Source organism: Netta rufina, assembly GCF_964035555.1.
Source record: "Netta rufina genome assembly, chromosome: 14".
In the NCBI taxonomy this organism is placed as follows: Eukaryota; Metazoa; Chordata; class Aves; order Anseriformes; family Anatidae; genus Netta; species Netta rufina.
Window position 1 is genome coordinate 18,607,865 of NC_140137.1, and position 21,993 is coordinate 18,629,857.

Here is a 21,993-nt window from a genome sequence, read left to right on the forward strand (position 1 = left end):
AAGTTGACGTAAATTTCCATATTCTAAATTAGAAGAACATTTTAACTTAACAAAGATGAAGACAACAGTATCACAGTGCTTTAACGGAGTCCTTTAGTGTACGTGATGTTCAGCCCAGCAGCTCCAACTCCCAACTCTTCAGGATAAAATATAAAATGACTTTTCACAAAGCTGTTCCTCTCCAAGGCATAAGCCCACAAGCAAGTGAAAGGCTGACTTGGCTATAAATGAGCGCATAAGCAGGCTGCTTACTTCATTACAGCACACTGAACAGAAACAGCCCAGGTGGACGGCAGGAAACAAAGATTCGTGCCTGCTCCCATCCATCTGCACGCAGGCTACCAGCTTGCTGCCTACTCCCCCATCAGTTTCTACAAGACACCACTCGCTTGTCATTTCAAAACACTGAAATAATAAAGTAATGTTAAAAAGAAAGATCTGACAGCACTGCAACTCACACACAAAAGGTTTTGAAGTCCCTGACAATGCCTCATCAGGTACATAGCGCTGCTTTCTGCCATTAAGCACCAGAATGACATTACACTGCTATGAGCAGTGGCCACAACACTTGCACATCATTCTCAATCTATTTTGCATAACAGGCTGCTTATAAAGAATTAATGACTTTGGAACTGCCACCCAACCCCTTAGGGTCCATCAAAACAGAGATTAACTCTCTGAACATGCTACATAAAATATTTTCTCAGGCATTTTCCAAGGAACTAAGTTAATTTCTGTGATGGTGTAAATTTGTCTATGTGGTGAAAGGATAAGAAAGAAATAGATAACTGATTACTGTGTGGAGAGCACTTCAGTAATTACATTACGTTTTATTTGTTATGCGTGCTAATTTGCAAGATATCTAGATTTTATTTTTATTCATTGATATATTTAAAGATTCTTCAGCCACAAGCTGCCATGGAACAAAACCAGGCACAACAGCAAATCCCAGCCCCAGCTTAGGGCAAGGTCCGAGCGGCTCCCTGCTTCCATCCCAAACAAAGGCATGGGGAGGTTTCCCTGAGGACGGGCTGTGCTCAGGATCAGTTTCCCTATCAATTTTTAGTATCTTGTTCAAGAAGCAAGGCTCTCGGCGTGGCAAACCACAAAGCTGTCTGTCTGTCCTGCAACATCCTAGCTCACAGCAAGACATGCTGCACACCACCGCCAGCAACCCAGCCAGACCTGAGAAAATACAGGTGCTTGCCTAAAATAAACCCTCCAGCGTTTCGGTCTAAGCTAGTTTCATTTTTGCAGCGCTCTTCGGTGCCGTTCGCAGCTGCATGTGTCACCTCAGAACTGAGGTGATTTCTGTAATTCACAGTTTCTGTATAATCTGGTTGTCACGGCTGTAAAATCTTCAGGGAAACTCCTGAATATGTTTTGAATAATTACAAATCCACCTCAGTATGGATAAATTGGAGTTTACATACTGCATATGTTCTTTAAAGAAATAACTTGGGAACACAGATTTTAACAGAAAGGCAATACTTTTAGTATGTTTTTACTTATTTCGTGCATAGCACATCAGTCATTATTCTTCAGAAACCTACAGACACTCGTTATCTGGTTGGGGAACCACCAGTGGCCTGTGGAAATTACCAGGAAACATTTGCACACAGGGCTCGCGAGGGCTGGAGTTTTTGTAATGACCGCCACAACCGGTGATGGGCACACAAGGAGCCCTGGGCAGTAACAGGGCCGACACCACAAGCCGGCAGAATCCACACATGATTCTGGATTCAGTGGGCTGGGGAAGAGGCTGCCCTGATGTCCCTGCACCTCAGAGATGCTCCTCTCAGACGTCATTTACAGCCTCACTCCCAGAGCAGCACCGATCCCCCTTCCCAGAAAGCTGGGCCTCGTCCCCTCCTAGCCCCATGCCGTGGCCATAGCCCCACAGGCCTGCCCTGAGCAGCAACACACAGCTGAGCAGACAGCTTTATTTAGATGTGGGCCACCACGAAGCCGGAGCAGGCTACTACAGAAGTGAGCAAGCTGCGGCCACAGCTTCTTTTTATCGCTGGAGGAAGAGGAACACAAAATGGCAGGAGCGCAGCGGGGCTGCCGGCAGCGGCTACGGGGGCGAGGTTCTCACAGAGGCCATGACCGGCCTGGCTCAGGGAGCACCCGCACACACTGAGCTGGGATATGACATACACCACCGAAAATGTAAGACAAACTGGAAGAGAGAAAACCCTCCATCGTAGGAAGGAGCAGGAAGAAGGAACCTGCATGATCTCCGTGCATTGCACGACACCTCCAGAGAAGCTGCCAGCTGCAGGGGGTTCGGTACCCACCGGGTACACAGCAAGACTCGTGGATTTTGGCAGGATTGAAGTTTCTTTCCGACTCGTTAGATAATAAAGCCCAAGTTGTCGAACAACAACAAAAAAAGTGACAAAAAGAGGAAGTGGGAGGGGATAAAAACACATTAAAAAAACAATGAGCTGGAATCATCACCCAGCTCTAAAACAGGTCCAGAAGTGATTTCAGCCATTTGCAGATTAGCCCCAGCCCCACAGAAATTAACTACTGATGTTCCAAGTGAACGGATGGTAGCTGATGCTGCATCAAGGCTTAACAAAAGGCATCTGGGGGCATGCTGTAGATCAGTATTAGTTGGTTTAGATCAATAAAAGGTACTATTTCAGCAAATCTACCTGGCAGTTAAAAATAGATTATAAAACACCCATAGCATTTAAAAGGGAAAGGATCAGTGATGGGAAAGAACCTAATGGGCTTGCTGCAACACATAAAAACGTGCTTAACCCCCTACACAATTGTGAGATCCCCTATACTAACCACAGCCTCTGACAGGATTACATTAAGTAATGATCACAGAACAAGAAACTTGCCACTCAAGCAGTCCTCGGGTGACAGGCTGCTCTGAAGATAAATGCTTCCACAAGGTTCCTGGAAAAATTTTACATGATGTGGTATTAAGATAGTGTCCTCAAAACTTAGTATTATAATAAATCTCTTAAACCTCATCGTCCTCTTGTAAGAGTTTAAAAAAAATGTAAGTTTGCATGTCTGAGAAAGGGAATTATTAATAAAAGTTTTATAGTAATTTATTTTGTTCTAGGATGAAAAAAATAAATCATATTGTGGTCGCAACTCAATGGAAATGTGTATTACATCTTTTATGCACTATTTTTAGAAATACAAATATTCTTCTCAAAAATCAGAGAAGAGAAACTGTCAGAAATGTGTGCAAAGATTTTAAACTCTTAAAAGATACAAGTTCACAGGTTTGATGGTCATGGAGAACTTTGTATCAAATTGTTAAACCCCATTTGGTTTTGCTCACTGCAAGAAATATAAACACAGAATTTACTGTAACTCCGGTTTTATTTTGTAATAGTAAATGTTTCAAATATTTATCTTTACATTCTCAATATTTGATCCAAGATGAAAAAAGCAATTGAACTTCTAAACATCACCAGAGCTAACATTAAACATTTCTTCCTAGAACTGTTAATGTAAAAAGTCATCTGTTTTTAGTCTGGCTGTAGGTTTTTGTGTACCTGCTGTAGGCTCACTAAAGTTTGGAACAGAGCTGAACAAAGACGATCAGAATTACTTCTTTTTATTTTGCAAGGAAAAAATGCAGTTGCATTATTTATTGGCTTGAGAGCTAGACTCAGAAGTAGGAGTGACTAAATATTCATTGTAGCTGTGATAATGCCCCGCTGCATGACCCTGGTTACTGTCTGGATTCTTATCTATGTTGCAGACAGTCATATGCACAAAGAGTGCCTATCTCCAAGAAGATATGCAACCACACTAACAAATCATCAAAAGAAAGAGCAGGCATTATTAAGACCAATGGCACGTTTATATCTAATTCAGTAAGTCTGACAGGACTTTTCTCCAGTTGACTGCAGCTGGCAGACACCTTCTAGTGGGAGGTGGCCCTGCCCATAGTAGGGGGTTAGAATGAGATAATCTTTAAGGTCCCTTCCAACTCAAACCATTCTGTGATTCTATCCCAACCTCTCTTTACCCCACAGCGAGGACGTCACCCACGGTGACCTACAACATGCGGATGCTCATCAAGTGACGAAAGCAAAATACACAGGGGCAAAGAGATCCCACGTCACCGCAGCGGATGCTCAGCCAGCCTCGGGTAGACAGCCGCTGCTGCCATCACCGCAGGCAGCAGTGCTATTTCATGTCCTGGGAAAGGCACTTGGGAAGCCTTTCACCAAACTCACTTTTATCCCCAGGGCATTGCTGGCAATGCAGTAGCAGGAAAAACCCTGTCACAGATACTGGGAACCCCTGAGAGCAGAAACCAGCCCTCGGCCAGTTCACCTGCTTAATGAGAGCAGGTTGAGCATCATTTGCATGCATATTGTAAGAAGAAATTCATGCCATTATGCACTTTAAAGATAGAAGCAGAAATATAAACCTGTTCAGTTTGAATGAGAAGAAAGAATATTGTTAATGTACATTTGCTGTATTTTCCTGCAAGAAAAAAAAAAAAAAAAAAAAAAAACTTTTAAAAACTTATTCAGGAGGCAACCAGTGTTGTTGTGAAACACTATAGTTCTATGAACCATAAACACACAGTAAAAGAGTCTGAAGAATAACTCCAAAGAAACTAACCAGATAATCAACTTTTAACATTGAGTCAGCTGTCATTCAAGCAAAATTAAAAAAAAAAAAAAAAAAAAAGATACTTATTTGAATGTCAAATACCCTAAAGATATACAATTAAACTGAGTATCAGGGCTCTTTCACTTAAGTAAGACGCATAGGAGAAAAAGCTTCAAATATGGTATTAATAATTGAAAATATTGAAGAATCCGCACACACAAATATTTATCTCATGGCCAACCACAGGGATTTCTACAGAACTCATTCCAACAAGCAGCAGTAGAGAGCTCCATGCAAGAAGTCAATGCAAGCTCATGTCACAAACTAATGGGTAATGTTTTATGATAAAGGTGAATCCTTGTTTTTATAAATATTAACCGTACTATATTTAGTGAGCAGAGATCTACAGTTAAAGGAGTTACTGGAGATTGCATAGATAATTCCCCCTAAACAGAAGATTTCTTGTATTTGCTTTTAATTGTCAGAGGAAAAATTCTGAGCTGGGATAAAGCAACACCAACCATCAATACCTGTAGGATCTGTGTTTTCTTCAGAAAGCAGAAAACCACCTGTGCTTGAGCAATTAGGAGCTTCAAAACTTAACCAGCAGCATGTTGTGTACTCTGTAGCATTATACCTCTAGCATTATAGCCCACACAAACTCCTTGTGGACTGTGCATGAAGTACCAAGCTCTCTGATCAAGCAGGGCTCACAAAAGGTCCATCAAGCCACATTCAGCATCTGTCAAAGAGCATTCAGCAACAGGCTGGAGAGTGAAATAAAATGCTGCATTTATTCATTAGTATTATGCCAGAGAGGAAATGTGCTGGCAAGTTTGTAAACAGTTTCCCCACTCTGGCAGAAATGTTATTGTAAGTTCTTGTCAAATAGGAGTTTTATTCAAAAACCCTCCTCCTCACCCTGCCCATACTCCAACAGGTTGGAACACACGGTTACCTTATAAACCCTGCTCTTCAAAATCAGTGGGAACCAGTGGACATGTATTAGCAGACTCCTATAGGTAAGAGTTAAACCCAGGCACAGAACAAACCATACACCTCAGGAAATAAACATTATTTTAACAGATTAAAACAGAATATGGAAAAAAATACAGGCATCCTTTGTTTTGTTTACTTGTCAAACAGGCAGCTGGGTTTGATTTCTTAGTCATCTGTTGAGTTACAAATTACTTTTCGCTACACCAAGTGCTGTGACTATGACACTTTCCAATTAGGAGTTTATAGGCTAGGAAACAAGGCTTGGTATTTCAATGCAGGCTGCTGAAACCCAACAGCTAGCAGATTTTGTTTCAGAAAGGTGGTTTCCTGCCACTTAGCACTCAGTCATCCAGGAAAACACCTAGCAGTGTTAACAGGACTCTTTTATATATTCCTAATCAAGTGACAAAATCAGATTTAGGAATATGCTGCTGCTTTATGAAGTTTGTAACGTTTCCCATCAAACAGTGATCAAAATATATATTTTTTAAATCTGATGAAGCCACTGGATTTGCAACAAGAAACTGTATGTGCAAAGACAGACACATACTCCACGTGGTTGTCAACATAAGAAATAAATCAACACAAAGAAGAACCCTAACAAGGTCATCATTTGTTGACTAATCACAATCCTGCAAGAGCAGCACACTGACTCCTTGCATCAATAACCGACAGTCTCTGAAATCATTTAAGGAAGCGTGTAATTTTGTAGTTCTCAGACGAGTCCCTCCTCATGCACCCTTCCAGGCAAGCAGCACAGCAAGCATCAGCGTCAGCTGCTCCTGAGGTTCTCCTCCTCCTGGCACTTAAGCCTAACAATTATTTTTTGTGTGCTTATTCAATGTTACAGAAACACCAAGCAGCGACTTGAAAAAAGAGGGAGATTTTCACATACAGATCAAACTCAATTCCTAATAAAGCCTTATGTAAGTCGTTCAGCCCAGAACCTGAGGATTCAACATCTCATTTCATCAATATAATTCAGATTAATTAGCAGTGATAAAAAACATGCAACAGTTCTTGAAATGAGATGGCAGAGGATGTTAAACTTCAAGTAGCATATTCTTTTTCCTGTCGCAGCAACGTGAGCTTTTCTGCTTAGCTGACAAATGCCAAACTAACCTTTACCCACAGAAAAGCTAAAGCTGTGGAAAGTTTAAAAATCACCCACCTGCATTACAACAGCTAGCAACATGCAAAAAAAAAAACCCAGCAGTTTATTCCAAAACAGAAAAGATGTCTTAAGTTTCTAGCTAACTGCACACTTCAGATATTTTAAATTTTAACAACTAAGAAAGGTTTTGCACCACAAAGGGAGATGAACAGGAAGACAGGAGAAAGGGTGAGAAACTGAGGTGTTTGTTTTTTTTTTTTTTGTGTTTGAAGACTAATCAAGGTCTGTGAATTTCAATTTTAGCATTGTCCTCAAAGAAAATCAAAGTATCCAGAACAATTATTTCCAATGAAATGATTTGTCTAGATCACATATAAATCCTGCTAGTAGCAGGAAGTTTGTACGTGAAAAAATAATGGTGAAGAGAAACCTTCATAAAAGCATTGTGACCTCGAAACCACAGCTGTACGTGCCTTCACACAGAACAGATTATGTAGTCTGTGATGGTGTGTTTTTGTTGTTTTTTTTAAAAGTAGCAAATGAGTTGCCATTACTCTGTTTGATGCCTGAATTACCATTATGCTATTTTTCATCACGTAAATGTGACAGAGTATCACAATAGTGTTATTACTTTATTGAACTGCATTTGTGATTGACTCACCTCAAAACATAGCCTAAATTTATCAGGGACAAAAAGAAAACCACCAGCTGCTCTATCTTACCAGAGGAACTCCAGTTACAGCCAGCAAAAAGCAAGAACAACCGTTTCTCTGTCCAGCAGAAACATTAAGATTTATTTGCAACGCTCAAGAGAAAACCCAGAAAACAAATAAACTCTTCAAACTAGTGCCCGAATCTTCAGCTACCACCTGGAGTGCTCAAATCCAAAGTACTCAACTGTTCCCCAACAAGAGAAAAGCGTTAACAAACACGACCCATCTCATCTCAACAGCTTCCCTCAGCGCACGGAAACCCAACAGCACAACGCCGAGCACCAGCTCCTGCCGACGGAGACCAGACTCACCGAGATGTAGCTGCTGGCATCCACGTTGTCCGTGATGGTCTGGCGCTCGCCCCTCTGGTTGATCTTCCTAAACCTTCGACGGGACTGCCTGAGCGGGACTTCTCTTTGCAGGATGTTTTCCTCATTGTCTTTGGAGTTCTCCACCTGAAACACACGTTCAGGCTCCTGGTTAAACATCCAGTTCTTCCATAGCACTGAGAGCCGATGGAGTCGTAGCAAGCTCATGAGGAAGGAACTAACATAAGTTCGGAACAGTTAAAAATTTTCTCAAGAAAACGACTGCAGACACTTTGAAGAACCAGTGCTGCATGTCTCAGAGCGACGTTATTACAATGAGCCGGAGGCCACAGTTTCCTTCCAGGAAACAGTTTAAAAAAAAAAAAAAAAAAAGTACACGTATCCTCTGAACAATGTCACTCACCAGCAGAAACTCTTGTGCACCCACACATATTATACAACCTGAGTTATACACATTGCTTACTTCAAGGATGTCTTCAACACAGAAGTTAAATCGTTTGCGTATTTACAATCTGCTTAAAGCCACTGACTGCCATTCTATTTTTATTGGTATTTTTTCCAAATGTAACTTAATTTTAGTACCAATCACAAATAAAAACTTAAAACATTCCAAGCGTTTGTTGTTGTTTTATGTGGTTTTGCTGTTGTTGTTTTGGAAATAGCCCTCAGTCCTACTTTTCCTATGCCATACTCATTTCTAATCACTTCCAACAGATTACAAAGAATAAACTGAATCTTCATTCATATCTTGATGATAAATTTTATTTGCAACTAAACATTAAAAATAAGGTAAATTTATCTCCCTAGTAAAAGCCAACATGGGAGCTTTTTATCTTACTAGTTACAATTCCTTTTTTCTATAAAAAGCAGTCCCATCCCTCCTCATTTCCTTCTGATGTTTTGGAAAAATACATCCTAGCAGGAAACAGAACAGACATGCATGCAAATGGGCTGCAGCGAGGCAAGAAGCTCCTCTACAATACAGTTACTCTGTAGAAGTTTCTACTGGCTTAAATGATTTTATTTTTTTGTAACGTGCTTTCCTAAGCATAAGACTTTAGCACTGGAAAAGGAGAACCTTCATGTTGGCTTATGCAGCCCTCCCTTTGCACACTTGTAAATTAGCTCAATTAAAATTCAAAAGGTATAAAGGAACGAAAATTAGAAATAATTAACAGATAGTAAGAAACTGAAAATATCTGAACCATTCACCAAAGCAACATCACCTCTACTTTGCACGTTGCTTTTTCCAAACAGCCAGGTCTATGTCAGGTAAAAGGAAGGTGCAAGTGACAGGGCTTACTTCATGGGTTATTTTTAATTCCAGAGAAAAATATACACTAACAACATAATATAAAAATACACTGGTTTAAAAAAAAAAAAAAAAAAAAAAAAACACACCTAGCTTCACACCACATTTTATCAAAAAGCAGAAAAAGTGAAAAAAAGCAAGGCACACAGGCAGACAACACAGCTTTACACAGGCCCTCTAGCACCTTCAAAAAAAGCGTTGTGACTGTGGGTACTGCAGCCCTTCTTCACGTAGCAGAAAATACAGATTTCTAGTCAGCAATACCATTGCTCAAATTACGCAGAAGGCTTCCCAAAGTAAAGAAGTTTGGTTTCTTACAGTTACTCCATTAAGTAACCAAAACCGTGTTGATTTTATTCCAAATTTTCTATGTGCTACAAGAACTACTTCAATAAACACATCACTTCCCTTTTCTTCTGGGTTCAGCCTTCCAGGATCATGCCGACCAAAGCAGGTCCTCCTCCAGCACAGCACGCTGACATGGGCAGCGGAGGCTTCCCGAAGCAGCAGGACAACAACCAGCCCAACACTGCAGACCTTTATTACATTAAAGCCCCAAACTAAGTATTTTTAAGACTAAAGGGAACACTTACTGCAAGATGAAGCTATTTTTCTTCCTTAGTTCTAACTGAAAGCCAAGAAGCGAACATAAATACGTGATTTGTTAGCATAAGGGCAAAACAACCAACTGCCAGTGGAAACTCAGAACTGAGACCACCTGCTTCCTTCGGTTAATACCACGGCCGTAACCGACAAAAACAAAACAAAAATCAGAGCACCAGGAAAGACCTTGACACCACATAGCTTCCAATTTAGTACCAGCAGCAAAATCAGCATTTTGAGCCCAGCCAACCACCAGACTGTTTATATTTGTGACCTGTAAGCGTGCACACAGCTGGTGCTGGTCTGCTGCACGTGACCAGCACCGGCATCAGGCACTGCAGGGCTCCTGTGTACTGCGCATCACTCAGCCATGCCTTCACCTGCTTAAAACCAAAATATTCTGCTGGTAGAGTTCACATCCAACCTCCTCACACTGCCCTGAGAGGGATGACGACTCCTACGTAGGAGTTCTGCATCTCTGTGGGTGCTGCGAGCTGGGGACCCAGCACTGGAGCCCAGCGACACGGACAGCATGAAGGCCCACGGCACCGATGGCTGCTGCCCTAGCACACTTCTGGGTATTATTTCATTTCCATCACGTAATAAAGTGTCTGGAACAGCACGCTAACTGGCTAGTTTCTAATCAAGGGTGTTGTTTCATTATCCTTGAAGTCTGGCAGCTGCAGGATACTTCCACGCAAACAGCTTCAGCCACAACGCATGCTGCCATGAAAAAAAAAAGAAAAATCAAGGAGGATTGCATGATTATCCTCAACTTCACTCCACAGTCGGTGCTAGCACTGAAATAATTTTACCTCCAAATATCATGCTGCTCTTCTGAAATCTTACATTTGAAACTAAAGAAGAAAATGAAGACACGAAAGAACAACAGAAGGGAGACTTCAGGACATGGAAATATGCTGCAATTCTGGGCCATTTTCTTAAGTGATAAATGGCCCCATTATTAATTCAATAGATTGTTCAGCCTCCAAAATATGAGCTACAATGCCTATTCACACACTATCTGTTATCCTCATTAACTTAAGATGACCACATTTTATGGCCTTTAAAATGGGTCAGTTCCCAAAGGATTCCCATTCCAACTGATTTACATTCTAGAAAGAAAGAAGAAAAAGAAAAATCAGTCAGCAGCAAAAGCAGAGAACGGCATTCTTTAGGTAGGTTAAACCGCTGCTGCTTTTGCTTGAAGATAAATATTTGTTATGCAACATACAGTTTGAGGTGTAATGCATATTAAAAAGGAAAAACTCCTTGCAAAATACAAAGAATTAGGAGAAAGTAATAAGAATTGATCTGGGAAATGAAACTCAAGCGCGTTTTCTGTTGGTGCAGACCATTAGCAAGGTGCGTGCCACCACGCTGATGCTCTTTTCTCACCCCATTGGAAGGGCTACATAGAAACCTGGAAGTTATTAGTACCTTTAGCTAGATTTACCTATAAAATATGAATGACTACAGGCTTCTGGTTCACTGATTTTCCTACAGAAAAATGTGCTAAGTTCCAGAAAAGGATTTAAGGTGAAAGGATTTCAAGTGTCTCTATAATCTCACTGGAATTTAACTACAGTTACAGAAAATGCAAGAAAGAGTTTTGAGAGAGGACAGTTGTCCAGGTTGTGCATTTCTCTCCAGGAACAACTGGCAGCATTTGGCAATGCTGACATGGACAACACCGGCTTCTCCATGACCATGACAGGGCACTCCTCTGAAAAAACTCATTGCATTTCTAGCTCCCCGAGCTACACACAGAAAACTCTCCAAATTCTTCATTAAAATACTTTAATAAGGTCATTTTCTCTCCAGTAGCATGCTCTGTATAGAAGCTATTCTTTTACGTGCATCCTCATGTTTGTTTGTGTTTTTGTTTTTTTTCCTCCATTGGTTGGGGTTTTGTTTGGATTTTTTTTTTTCTCTTTAAATACAACAATAGCAGTGATATATATTTTGCCCATGGAAAATATTTCATGTAAACCAGCAACTCCACTTGCAGCGGGCGGGTGAGTCACTGGGCAGCCCTGGGAGCAGCGACATACTTTCCATGCTGCAGACTCCCCACTTCAAACAGCACTTGCACCACAGTCTACAGGATTTTCGCAGGAAGCAGCACACCAGCTCGATTAACCTCTGGAGCACCAGTTCTGTAAGCAAAGAGTTGTGCAACTCGTTTGTTAGTGAAATTAGTCTGAGCTGTTGATTTGTTTAGAAACAGACCAAATTCCTGTCGGCTGCCCCAGCCTGAAGGCCCACAGACATGCAGCATTCCCAGGGGGCAGGTGAAGAGCACCGAGGTGTGGGACTGTGCTCACCAGTGGCAGCAGATATCCGTGTGCTCAACACACCACGTCCTCGGCTGCTGCTTTTACCAGGCAAGAAAGCAAAGAGGCAGCAAGGAGCCCAAGTGCCCGGGGCATTCACATAGCATGGCTGCACAGATCGCATCCTTGCAGTTCTCTGGCACCCCTCAAGGCATAAGTTGGTCCCAGACCAGGCTGGCTAATTTCAATAAACAACTGACAATTTCACTTCAGAAGACTGAAAGAGGCTACTTGCACTCTCACCTGTGCTAGCTTCGCGAGGTGGCAGGCTGCAGCTTACCGCTGTCTGCAGCAAAGAACATTGCTGATGCTATCGAGGCCTTCGAGCAGGATCAGACTGACACTGCGCAGAGGGAAAGGCCCAAAGGGCACCAAGAGCTCCCCGTACAGCACATCCGTGACGTCCACGGCTTTAAGAGTACTGTGAGAACCAAATTTCTCATAGAAGCTGAATATTGACATACTCAGTGAGTAACACATTGATAAATATTAGTTTTAATGTCATCATACCCAGACCTAAGGGAGCTAAATCAGTAGCAGCCTGAAGATCTCAGCCTGCTTACAGACACACGGCCCCTCGGTGCAACACGCGTCTTTGTTCCAGCATCTCAAACTCAAAGGTGAAGGAGACCTTCCTGCATCCCAGCCACACTGCTAGGGTACAAGGCGGGTCTGCACCACAGATGAGCAATCCTAACATTCCCTCTGCCAGCAGCGTGCATACATCAACCCAAGAACTGAACCTGTAAGTACGTACAAACTTGGCAGTGTTCATAAGGATTCTGGAGCAGCAAAAAGCAAGCTGGATGCAAAAAAGGTTGATGACAACTAAACTGAAAGCCTTCTCCTCCAAGCTTGGCTAAGCACTCCTACATTCCTTCTCCTAGTACCCAGAAGACTTCACACTGCGCGGAACTGCAAAGCTGGGACTAAGAGTGCTTTTCCTTCCAGACACGGTACTGCTGGCCTGGCCAGTAAAAAGCAATGAAATGGGTGCAGTGGGGACAGAAATAAAATATTCAAGATAGATTATTGTTGCCTGATTCAGGAATGCTCAAGTCAGACATAACTGGTAAGCTTTTGGAACTCAAGTAAACATAATTTTAGGAAGAATGACACAATCATCCTAATCATCACCATCATTTACCCATCCAGATTAAATGTACATAGCTATTGCTGTTACGATAGCAGCCCTAGGTATAATTGAAATCAAGGCAATTTTACTGCAATTTTTTAGAACACTTTACAATAAGCTTCCTGCTTTAAGACACAGAAAGAATTTGCTGAAACCAGCAATACATTTAAATACATTTGAAAAATTTGCCTTACCACAATCATTTCTGAAGGCTCCAGTATGATACATTCGCATCCTCGTTTTCCTCCAGACTGCTTGCCAAAACTAGAGAGGGATGGAAAAAAAGAAAAGGAATGAGACAAAATGAGACAAACAGCCTGTTTTACCTTTTCATTATAAAATGATCTGGCAATGGTGCACCTTACACTACCCTTAAAAATTGAAAAAATGATGAAATTATTGTATGAAAAATTCTAACAGAATAGTACCATTATAATATATATATATTTAATTTCCTCAGTATCTCTCATCACAGCCTGTTATGTAAGCCCAAATATAAAGAACATTCTTTCATAAGATCATTATTACTGGAGATACACAGAACCACTCACCATGCATTTCAGTGTTGACAGGAACACATTAGTAAATGTTAATTAAGCATTAAACAGGCCTTGTAAAAACAAATATCTATAAAACTGAAGAACTCAGAAGCACAAAGCATCTTTAATCAGAGCTCCCTCAATTCCACATCCCCCTCTTCATCCTCCCAGCAAACAGGACAGAGCCTGTGCTCAGGTCCAAGCCTCAACCTGTGACCTCCACACTCATGTTGCTTCTTGAACCATCATGATGGGTTTAAGAAATACAAAAAGCATAAATGCCACAATGTGATGGACAGTGTAATAAAGCAACTAAGGAGAGAGGCTAAAAGCAGTGCAATACGCTTCAGCTGATCACTCCAAAAAGTTGCTACCATCAGGACACCTGAAGACCACCACACAGTGCCCCTGCCACAAGACTATAACCATGCGATGGGTGTTCCTCAGTCTTGTCTGTAAACGAGACATTTGATTAAAAAGAGAAGCCAAGGAATTGCTTTGGCTACGAGCGGAGGCTTCAGGAGAATCAGCTCTGGAGAAGGCACGATGCCAGCAGACACGGAGGTGCTGGAACCAGCAGAAAAAGGAGCTGGTACCAGCTGGATGCTGCTGGGGTAGTACTGGGGGCACAGACCAAAAGCCTCTTAACTCACATAATTCGTGACTGTAATAGCATCTGGCATCACGTACTCAGCCAGTTTGTCTTCATTACAGAGCTATCAGCTCGAGCTAGGTATGCTTGACCTACCCCACACAGCCTTGCTCAAACGAAAGCTATCCCATGCAGACTTCAAGTTAGATAAAAATACTTGATTAGCAGCATCCCAATCGGGTTAGCAGTTCTGTAGTTAGAGCTGCTGTGTTAGGAACTCAGGCTGTCAACAGCCATCAACATTTAACACTTATCAGAAGAAGTAACTGAAGATTCAGTTAACTTGAAGTAGAGATTAATGTTTGAATTAAAACAAGGCTAAAACAAATCTGGAGACAAATCCTAACAAGCAGATTGGCTCCATCAGTTCTTACTAAGGTTACTTTTGGGAAGTTCATCTGAAATTTCAGCCACATCAAGCATTTGAGTTACACAGTCATCGGTACAGAAAATATCCCCTGAAACATTATCACTGCACAGAAAACTTAGAAGACTTATGCTTCTAAGCTTTACATTACAGGATCATACAAAAACTTTTCTAGGATGCACGCAATTTCAGGAAAGGAAGTTAAGCCGTGGAACTAAACTGTGAAGTCATTCAAGCGAAGCTTCGTGTTATTCCAGCAAATAAATTATCAGTGTAATCCTAACAGCTGTCAGGACAGAGCACTGCAATTAGCAGGAGCACAGCAGTTTAAGCTGTCAAGTTTTGATTTTATTAATGGTCTACTGAAAAAAAAAAAAAATCCCTAAATGAAATGACTGCTATGAAGTCATAAGTGACAACTGGAATTTTCTTGCCCCTTGCTGCAGAAGGCCAGAGGAGCACAAGTTCCACATTGAAGCATGGTATGTGCTACGTGTCTACAGCAAGCAGCTGGGAGGGGAATTTTTCATGACTTCATTCTTGCTTTTCCTACACAGACATGATACAAGCATGACAGTTTTTGAGTATCTGCAGTATATCAAAACTCATGTTATTATTTCTCCACAAAAAAAAAAAAAAGTGAAAACTATCTCCCACAAGTATCACATTTGCATTGAAAAAAAGTTACAGCTTTAGTTTTACTCCATACAATAGAAATTTGAAGCAACAGTTCTTCAAACAAAAATCTGAGAAGGACTGCATGCAACCAGAAGATTTGCGTTCTGTATTTTTAATAATTATCAGTTTTATCACAAAACTGATTACTACTTTTTTCACATTCCCAGCAGTTCGGACAGTTTTCCAACAAATATTCTTCAAGCAAAGCACTTTTATTGTACACAAAACACTTTGTCAGACTACTGGAGCTTTGGGAAGGGTTGCAATTTATTTTACATAAACACATCCACAAAATTCAGGTACTGTCAAACTTCCTTCTGTTGCTGTTGCATCATTTGTTAATTAAGTAATGAGGGTACACAAAAACGATATAGGAAAAAGAGCACTGCTCAGATCAAAGGTCAAGCTCTTGGCACTATCATTTCTGGCCCATCAAGCACTTTACAACAACTGGACACTCAGAAAAGGATTATGTTCCAACGACAAAACCCACCCTTCTAATCCTAAAGAACAAACTACTCATATTTACAAGTCAATAGGTCAAGTTTAATTACTTCCAAGTGCGCATCATGTGATGCTTTATTGATTGCACCGCAACACAGCTCTCAGCAAGAGGAGGCATGGCGATGGTTTTTCCCCAGCCATTATCACCAGGTTTTAAAAATACCAGTTTTTAACACTCTGGAATGAACATAACCAACATGTTTCGGAAACATGGATTTTAACTTTCTAAATTACTTATTCCATATCTTGACTAGTATGAAAGCGATGTCAGCAAACCTCTTAATTGACAGAGAAGCTATTTCACTATCTGATGATTTTAAACAATGCTCAAGAATAATGTTCATTCCTACTTGTCTTATGTAATTACACAGCAAAATGTTTGGAATAAAGAGAAACTAAGCCCTGACATACACAAATAGTCAAAGTGGACAAAAACATGAAACCAATGGAAATCAAGCCTTAGTTACAATACAGTAAATACCTATGTCAAAGCACATACAGCAAAGATAAAACTATTAAAACCTTTAATGGCCTGATTAATAATTTTTAATAAAATAATAAATTATTTTTTAAAATATTATAAAAATATTTAACCAAATGTATTTTTATGGATTCTTAAATTTAAATGTGATTCTATAGCTTCCCACTGTCAGAAGTGCAAAAAGTCAGTCGTGTAAGTTACATCACAGTTTTTATTTATAATCTTATTGTATGCTCCTGTCACTTAATATTCATCTATTACATCTGCATCATTAATTCTCAGACACTCACTCACTGGCTTACAACACGGTCATAGGAAAAACGTCTTCCACATATCAAAGGCAGCTTTGTTTATGCCTGATTTATGTGCGCCTCATTTACAAGAAACCTTGTTTTCCTCCTGATTCACTGCTATTCATAATTAAAAATGCTTAAGCAATGGCATCACAGGAGAAAGGAACGCAAGTTCAACTGGCAGGGTATCGTGCATCAACCACTAATGGGCGTTCAGGCCATGGGATCAGACCGGAGCTACCGAAACATATGAGCCCAGCACACTGAATAACACGGCTCTTAGCATCAGCTGTTGCACCCTCTTCAGCTGTCCCTTCTCCGCTGCATGACTTGCTAATACAGATAAGAATACAGATAAAGCCATCCATGCCTAAAGCTCAACTCTACAATCCTAAACGTGCAAGCACTTGAGCATCTGCTCAGCCTTTGCTACTGGAGAATGCTGATTTTCAGTCTCGTGCCCCCTCCCAGGAGCACTGGCATTTTAACACAACCTTACAATTCAAAACAAGGATGCTTCAAAGCTTCCTTAAGGCACAAGAGCTGTTATAACATGCCTTGTTTTAACACAACAACCAACCCCAAAACCCTACAAAACGATGTATTTTGAATATAACAAAGTATTTCTTTAAATAGGTTGTACAAAAATACTTAGTTTTCTAGGGAAAAAAGGTCTAAAACCGCTTAATATCCAGCTGGTAAGTGACCTGAGTATTTGGTGCTGAAACATCTGGAATTTCAAGACTCACAAGTTTAAGGAGCAGTAACCACATTTAACTTGAAAATTGCTCGACTTCAGTACACTGGAGTTATTCATTACTGATGGTTTTTCATTACAAAATGCTCAAAATACAGAAGATACTTTAAGGGTAAAAACACAGCCTGTCCTGACGAGTTTTCAGCCTACAAACACAGATGGAGACTGAGACTGAATGCTGTATTATTTGTTTGAACACTAATTAGCAGGCATCTTCAGACTTAAAGTATTCTGCTGCATCCTGAAACAATGTTTTCAGATCTTTCACATATCAAAGCCTTCAATACAGAGATGTCAGGCACTTGGAAATTTGTTCTGTCTTGTCCAGGAAGTAGAAAATCCTAAATTATCCCAGCTGTTTGAGTTGGTATTAATACTGCATGCAATTATTGGTGATTTTCAATAAAGTCACCTGCAGCAACAAACACTCTGTGCTGTATTAGGTGTAGGACTGGGCTAGGACACTGATACACCAGGGCAGAGCTATGCCAAGAAACGTGTTTGCCATTTTCTGCAGATATTTTGTTTTTCTGAATATTCTCCTCTCAGACTGCCTGTCAAACAGCTTTCGGGAACACAGCGAGAAGACAAATTGTACTTTTTGCCACTGCAAAGAGAACCCAGCGACCTCGCGCGTCAAGTCATCTCGCTCCGCAACCTGGCTGGGTTTCTGCAAGGCACAAACATTTCTCACCGAGCACACGCTTTGGCCAGGAAGAGACAAGTTGCATAAGAAAAGGAAGCATTGTCTGGGTTGGGGTTTTTGTTGGTTTTTTTTTTAATATGTAGAAATAGAAATGCTTTTTCACAAGTCAGAGCTGATTCTTGATTTGAAAAGCATTTCATTTTTCCTCTCCTCAGAGTGCCTCTATGCAAGGCAGCTGTTCCAGCCAACGTCCAGGACAGCTCCTGCAAGGTAGCTGCTGCTCAGCCCCACAGCAAATCCCCCATCACCTTCCCCAGTCACTGCTGCATGCCCTACACAATGTACTGCAAGTGGTGTGGAACAACCATGTGCATTATTGAACCCCAATTTAAATACTCTCACGCAGCGATTTTAAGCTTAATTTCCTTGTCATTGGCCAGGAAATCCTAAAAGAGGGGAGAACCTGCCAAGCCTTAAGGTCGGCAGTAGCAGAGCTGTGGTGTTTGCACAGAGGAGGCAGAATCCTCCCGTCTCATCCTGCGGTTGTGGTGTCAGACACTAATCCTCATGGGAATTACTGTTTTTTGGGGCATCTGCAGGGAAGGCTTACTTTCCCTCGGTGTTTCTCAGGTCAAGAGCCACCCACGAGGCTGTGCTGCAGCAGAGGCTTGCTGCAGGCAGGGCTGTACTGGGCAGGGATCCCATTGACACTCCGCAGCAATGAGCCGTCAGCACTGCCCCTTGGTTTCCAACCAAGGAACAGCCCCAAATGCCCTCGGTTTGCGAAATTAAGTAGATGGGGAAAAAAGTTACAGGAGCATGGCTCAAAAGTTTCATTACAGAAACAGATTTCTTATCGTCTGTACTCTTTCCAAATGGGGAAAAAGAAAAATGAAGCAACACACAGGGATTGAAATCCTCCTCTTTTAATGGATAATTCAAAGTCAATAAAGGGTTAACACAAGTGTGTTTTCCTCATTTGTGCTACTGCTTTTTACATTGGCAAATGTAGGTGCAGGGTTTTCAGAGATACCATATGCTGTGCAAGTCCTGAGCATTTCAAAGTAACTTAATTATAAAAATATTACAATACTTAACTTCATCAGAAAATGGTCTAAAGGAAACCTGAAACCACACGATGTGTGGTGGATGCAAAATACCGACTTCAATTAATGCTCAGTCATCAAAAAGCATTTCTGCATTAGCTGTCAACAACAGCAACATTTAGCAGGTTTCTCTCTTAAGCTTGCTGAAGTTTTAATTGGGAATGATTTTGGAGGCTGTAGAACACACCACGCGATATGCAGGCTGCGAGCTCAAGATGTCTGTCCTAATTACCTCGTACTCTGAACATGATGAGGCTCTGAGGCAGCCAGTATCTTACCTACCACTTTCTGAGAAGCTTTGCAACTATCCCAGGCCACGTGACTAGATAGAGCTGATAAAAATATATTTTGGATATTAAAATGTTGCACATTACTCTTTGCTTCCACTTCCACATCTCTTGGTATTTAAAAGTTTGGGTATTAAAAAATAAAAAAAAATAAAAACATTTCTGTGGTGCAACTATCATCTCCAGCACTCTGTGAAACCTCCACAGAGCACCTGCTGGAAGAAACTATGAATAAAATGAAAGAAAGCAGCTGCAGTGGGGGACAAGACTATGGGATCGTTTAGCTGTTGACAGGTCTGAACGTAGTCCTTCTGCACTACATACTTTTGTGGCTTTTGCAGAAGATTACTCCATGCCTGAAGAGATGCAGCACGTGCTCTCCTTGGTCTGTAACGAGAGCAGCACCTCCAGCAAGAGGCACATGCTTCAGAGAGCAGGATACGTGCCCTCAGCCCCTCACCTACAGCCACAGACAGAGCGTGGACACAGCAGGCACACCCTGAGCAGGAAGCCTGGAAGGAAGGACTGGTGGCAGAAAAATGCCAAAATACATTTCCTTGTCAGAAGCTGGCAACACTGGAGCTCTGAGCTTCTCACTTTTTCACTGAAAGGCATAAATAATAGTAATACAGGTTTTACAAGTAAAACCGATCGGTTTTAGATGATACATTTGAGGTATAATACATCTGAAAGCAAAGTTACATACTTCAGAAGCTAAGATTTCTAAAAACCAAGAGACGTAAGACGTGCAAGTTGCAAGTCCTTAATCCTCTATTCCTATTCACCAGCACTGATGGTGCTGTAAAATCACAGAATTCTCTGTGCTTCTGGTACTGTCACATAAAGAGTCTGAAAAAGTTTATTTTGCAACTCGCAGTGACTGTTTATTAAAATATTGTTATCTGCAAATATTAACTTCATAAAAAAATAAGCCAAAATAATTTCAACCCAAGCCACTATTCATAAGGCAAAGCCTGAGTTCCTCTTTCATTATGACAATTTCTCTTGATTCAAGCATTTGTGTCTTCTAATTTTACCCCAGAAGAAAAAAAAGCAGTGGCTTGCTGAGTCCCTGGCACATCCACAGCTCCCGGGAGGAGACACCGCACCACGAGCGGAGCACGAGCCCGGCCACGAGCGTGCCCCTGCCCTGCTCTCAGCTCTGCCGGGTGACCTCCAGGCAGCTCCGAGTTTCTCAGATGCTGCTGACACCTCCCTGCTGGCTGCAGGAGGGCCCAGAGCAGCCAGCCAGCCCTCTCCTGAGCTCTTTATTCACTGTCTGTGGCCTGCTTGCTCCAACCACCAGCTACTTCATCTCCTTAAAAATCCATCTGCTTCAACCTCCTTTTGCTAGGCATCCTTGAACCATCACCTTTCCAAAGCAATCCTGTTTAAAAATTAATTAGGTTTGGGAAAAAGAAAAAAAAAAAAACCACTTGTTTTTAACCAACAAATGCACTACCTGGATTTAGGACAACACTGATTTACTCCACTTGTGTGGTTTCAGAAAGGCTGTTCATAAATTTCTTGGAAAGGCCGGGAAAAGAGAAGTGTTTGTTTTCAATAACATCTTGAATGTTTCAAGACTTTGTCTTTCTCTCTTCAAGGTTCAATTCTCACAGCTGTAGGAGGCTGTCATCCACATAATTGGCTTCAAAAGTTCCTCCAGGTCCTTGATACATTTCCTATGGCTAATCTTGCTGTGAGTAATCTCCTTCAAATACCCTGCTCAAATGAATTATCTTGATTAACAAGCAAGGTTAACACAAAAACTCTAGCTTGCTGACATGATTTTCCTTGCACAGAACCCCCCACTCCTGTTCTTTTGTTCTGGCCATCATTCTCTTGTTAGAAGCATATTCTTTTCCTCCTGTACCACATCTATCGACAAACCCGTTCTCCAGGCAATAGGGTAATCAAGGCTCTGTCATCTTTGTACCTGGTATTAATGATTGATCTGCTTCTTATGTAAAAATAAGTAACTTACAGAGCTTCTCTTATTATCATTATCAGTGTCAAAATAATTAACAGATTTTATCCTACCCGCATGCAGGTCTTAGTCCTCTAATTTTCAAGCCAATTTCTGAATTACAACTTGCACGGTAATTCTTCCAAGTTGAACAGAAAGCCTTTCTCAAGCGCATGCCCCTACTCATTCAAGAGCCTACAGCGAGTCAATAAAGCAGTGGCTGCCACCTTCTTATGCCTCACCTGGGATGTGCCTCTTGCAGGATTGAATCTACATTCCTTACCTTTTAAAGATCTGCAGAACAGGGAGGCTTTTCTGAGCTCTATTGACTCAGAAATAACCAAAAATGTTAGATAAAACCAAGCATGGAAAAATAGGGGAGCTTAACCAGCGTGTTAGCTAGGTTAAGCTAACAATGGTCTACCAAAATCTCCTCCCATCCATCAAGGTAACTGCTGGGTACATTATAGAACAGGGACAAGTGCTACGAGAAGGTACCAGGAACTGGTCAATCATCCCCTTCCAGTCCTACTTCTGGAGACCCCAAGTACCTCACTGATAATCCACT

The 21,993-nt window shown here is 41.3% G+C and overlaps 1 protein-coding gene across 5 annotated transcripts in view; it reads right to left on the reverse strand.

Annotated features, from left to right (window-relative positions):
* Positions 1–21,993, reverse strand: part of RAPGEF6 (Rap guanine nucleotide exchange factor 6) — a 122,827-nt gene that overhangs the window by 71,934 nt on the left and 28,900 nt on the right. For all 5 annotated transcript variants that reach the window (XM_084295344.1, XM_084295341.1, XM_084295342.1 and 2 more), the window contains exons 5-6: positions 13,341–13,410; positions 7,743–7,886 (exon numbers count right to left, since the gene is read on the reverse strand). In XM_084295344.1, the coding sequence (XP_084151470.1) occupies positions 7,743–7,886; positions 13,341–13,410 (214 nt within the window). The remainder of the gene's footprint in view (positions 1–7,742; positions 7,887–13,340; positions 13,411–21,993) is intronic.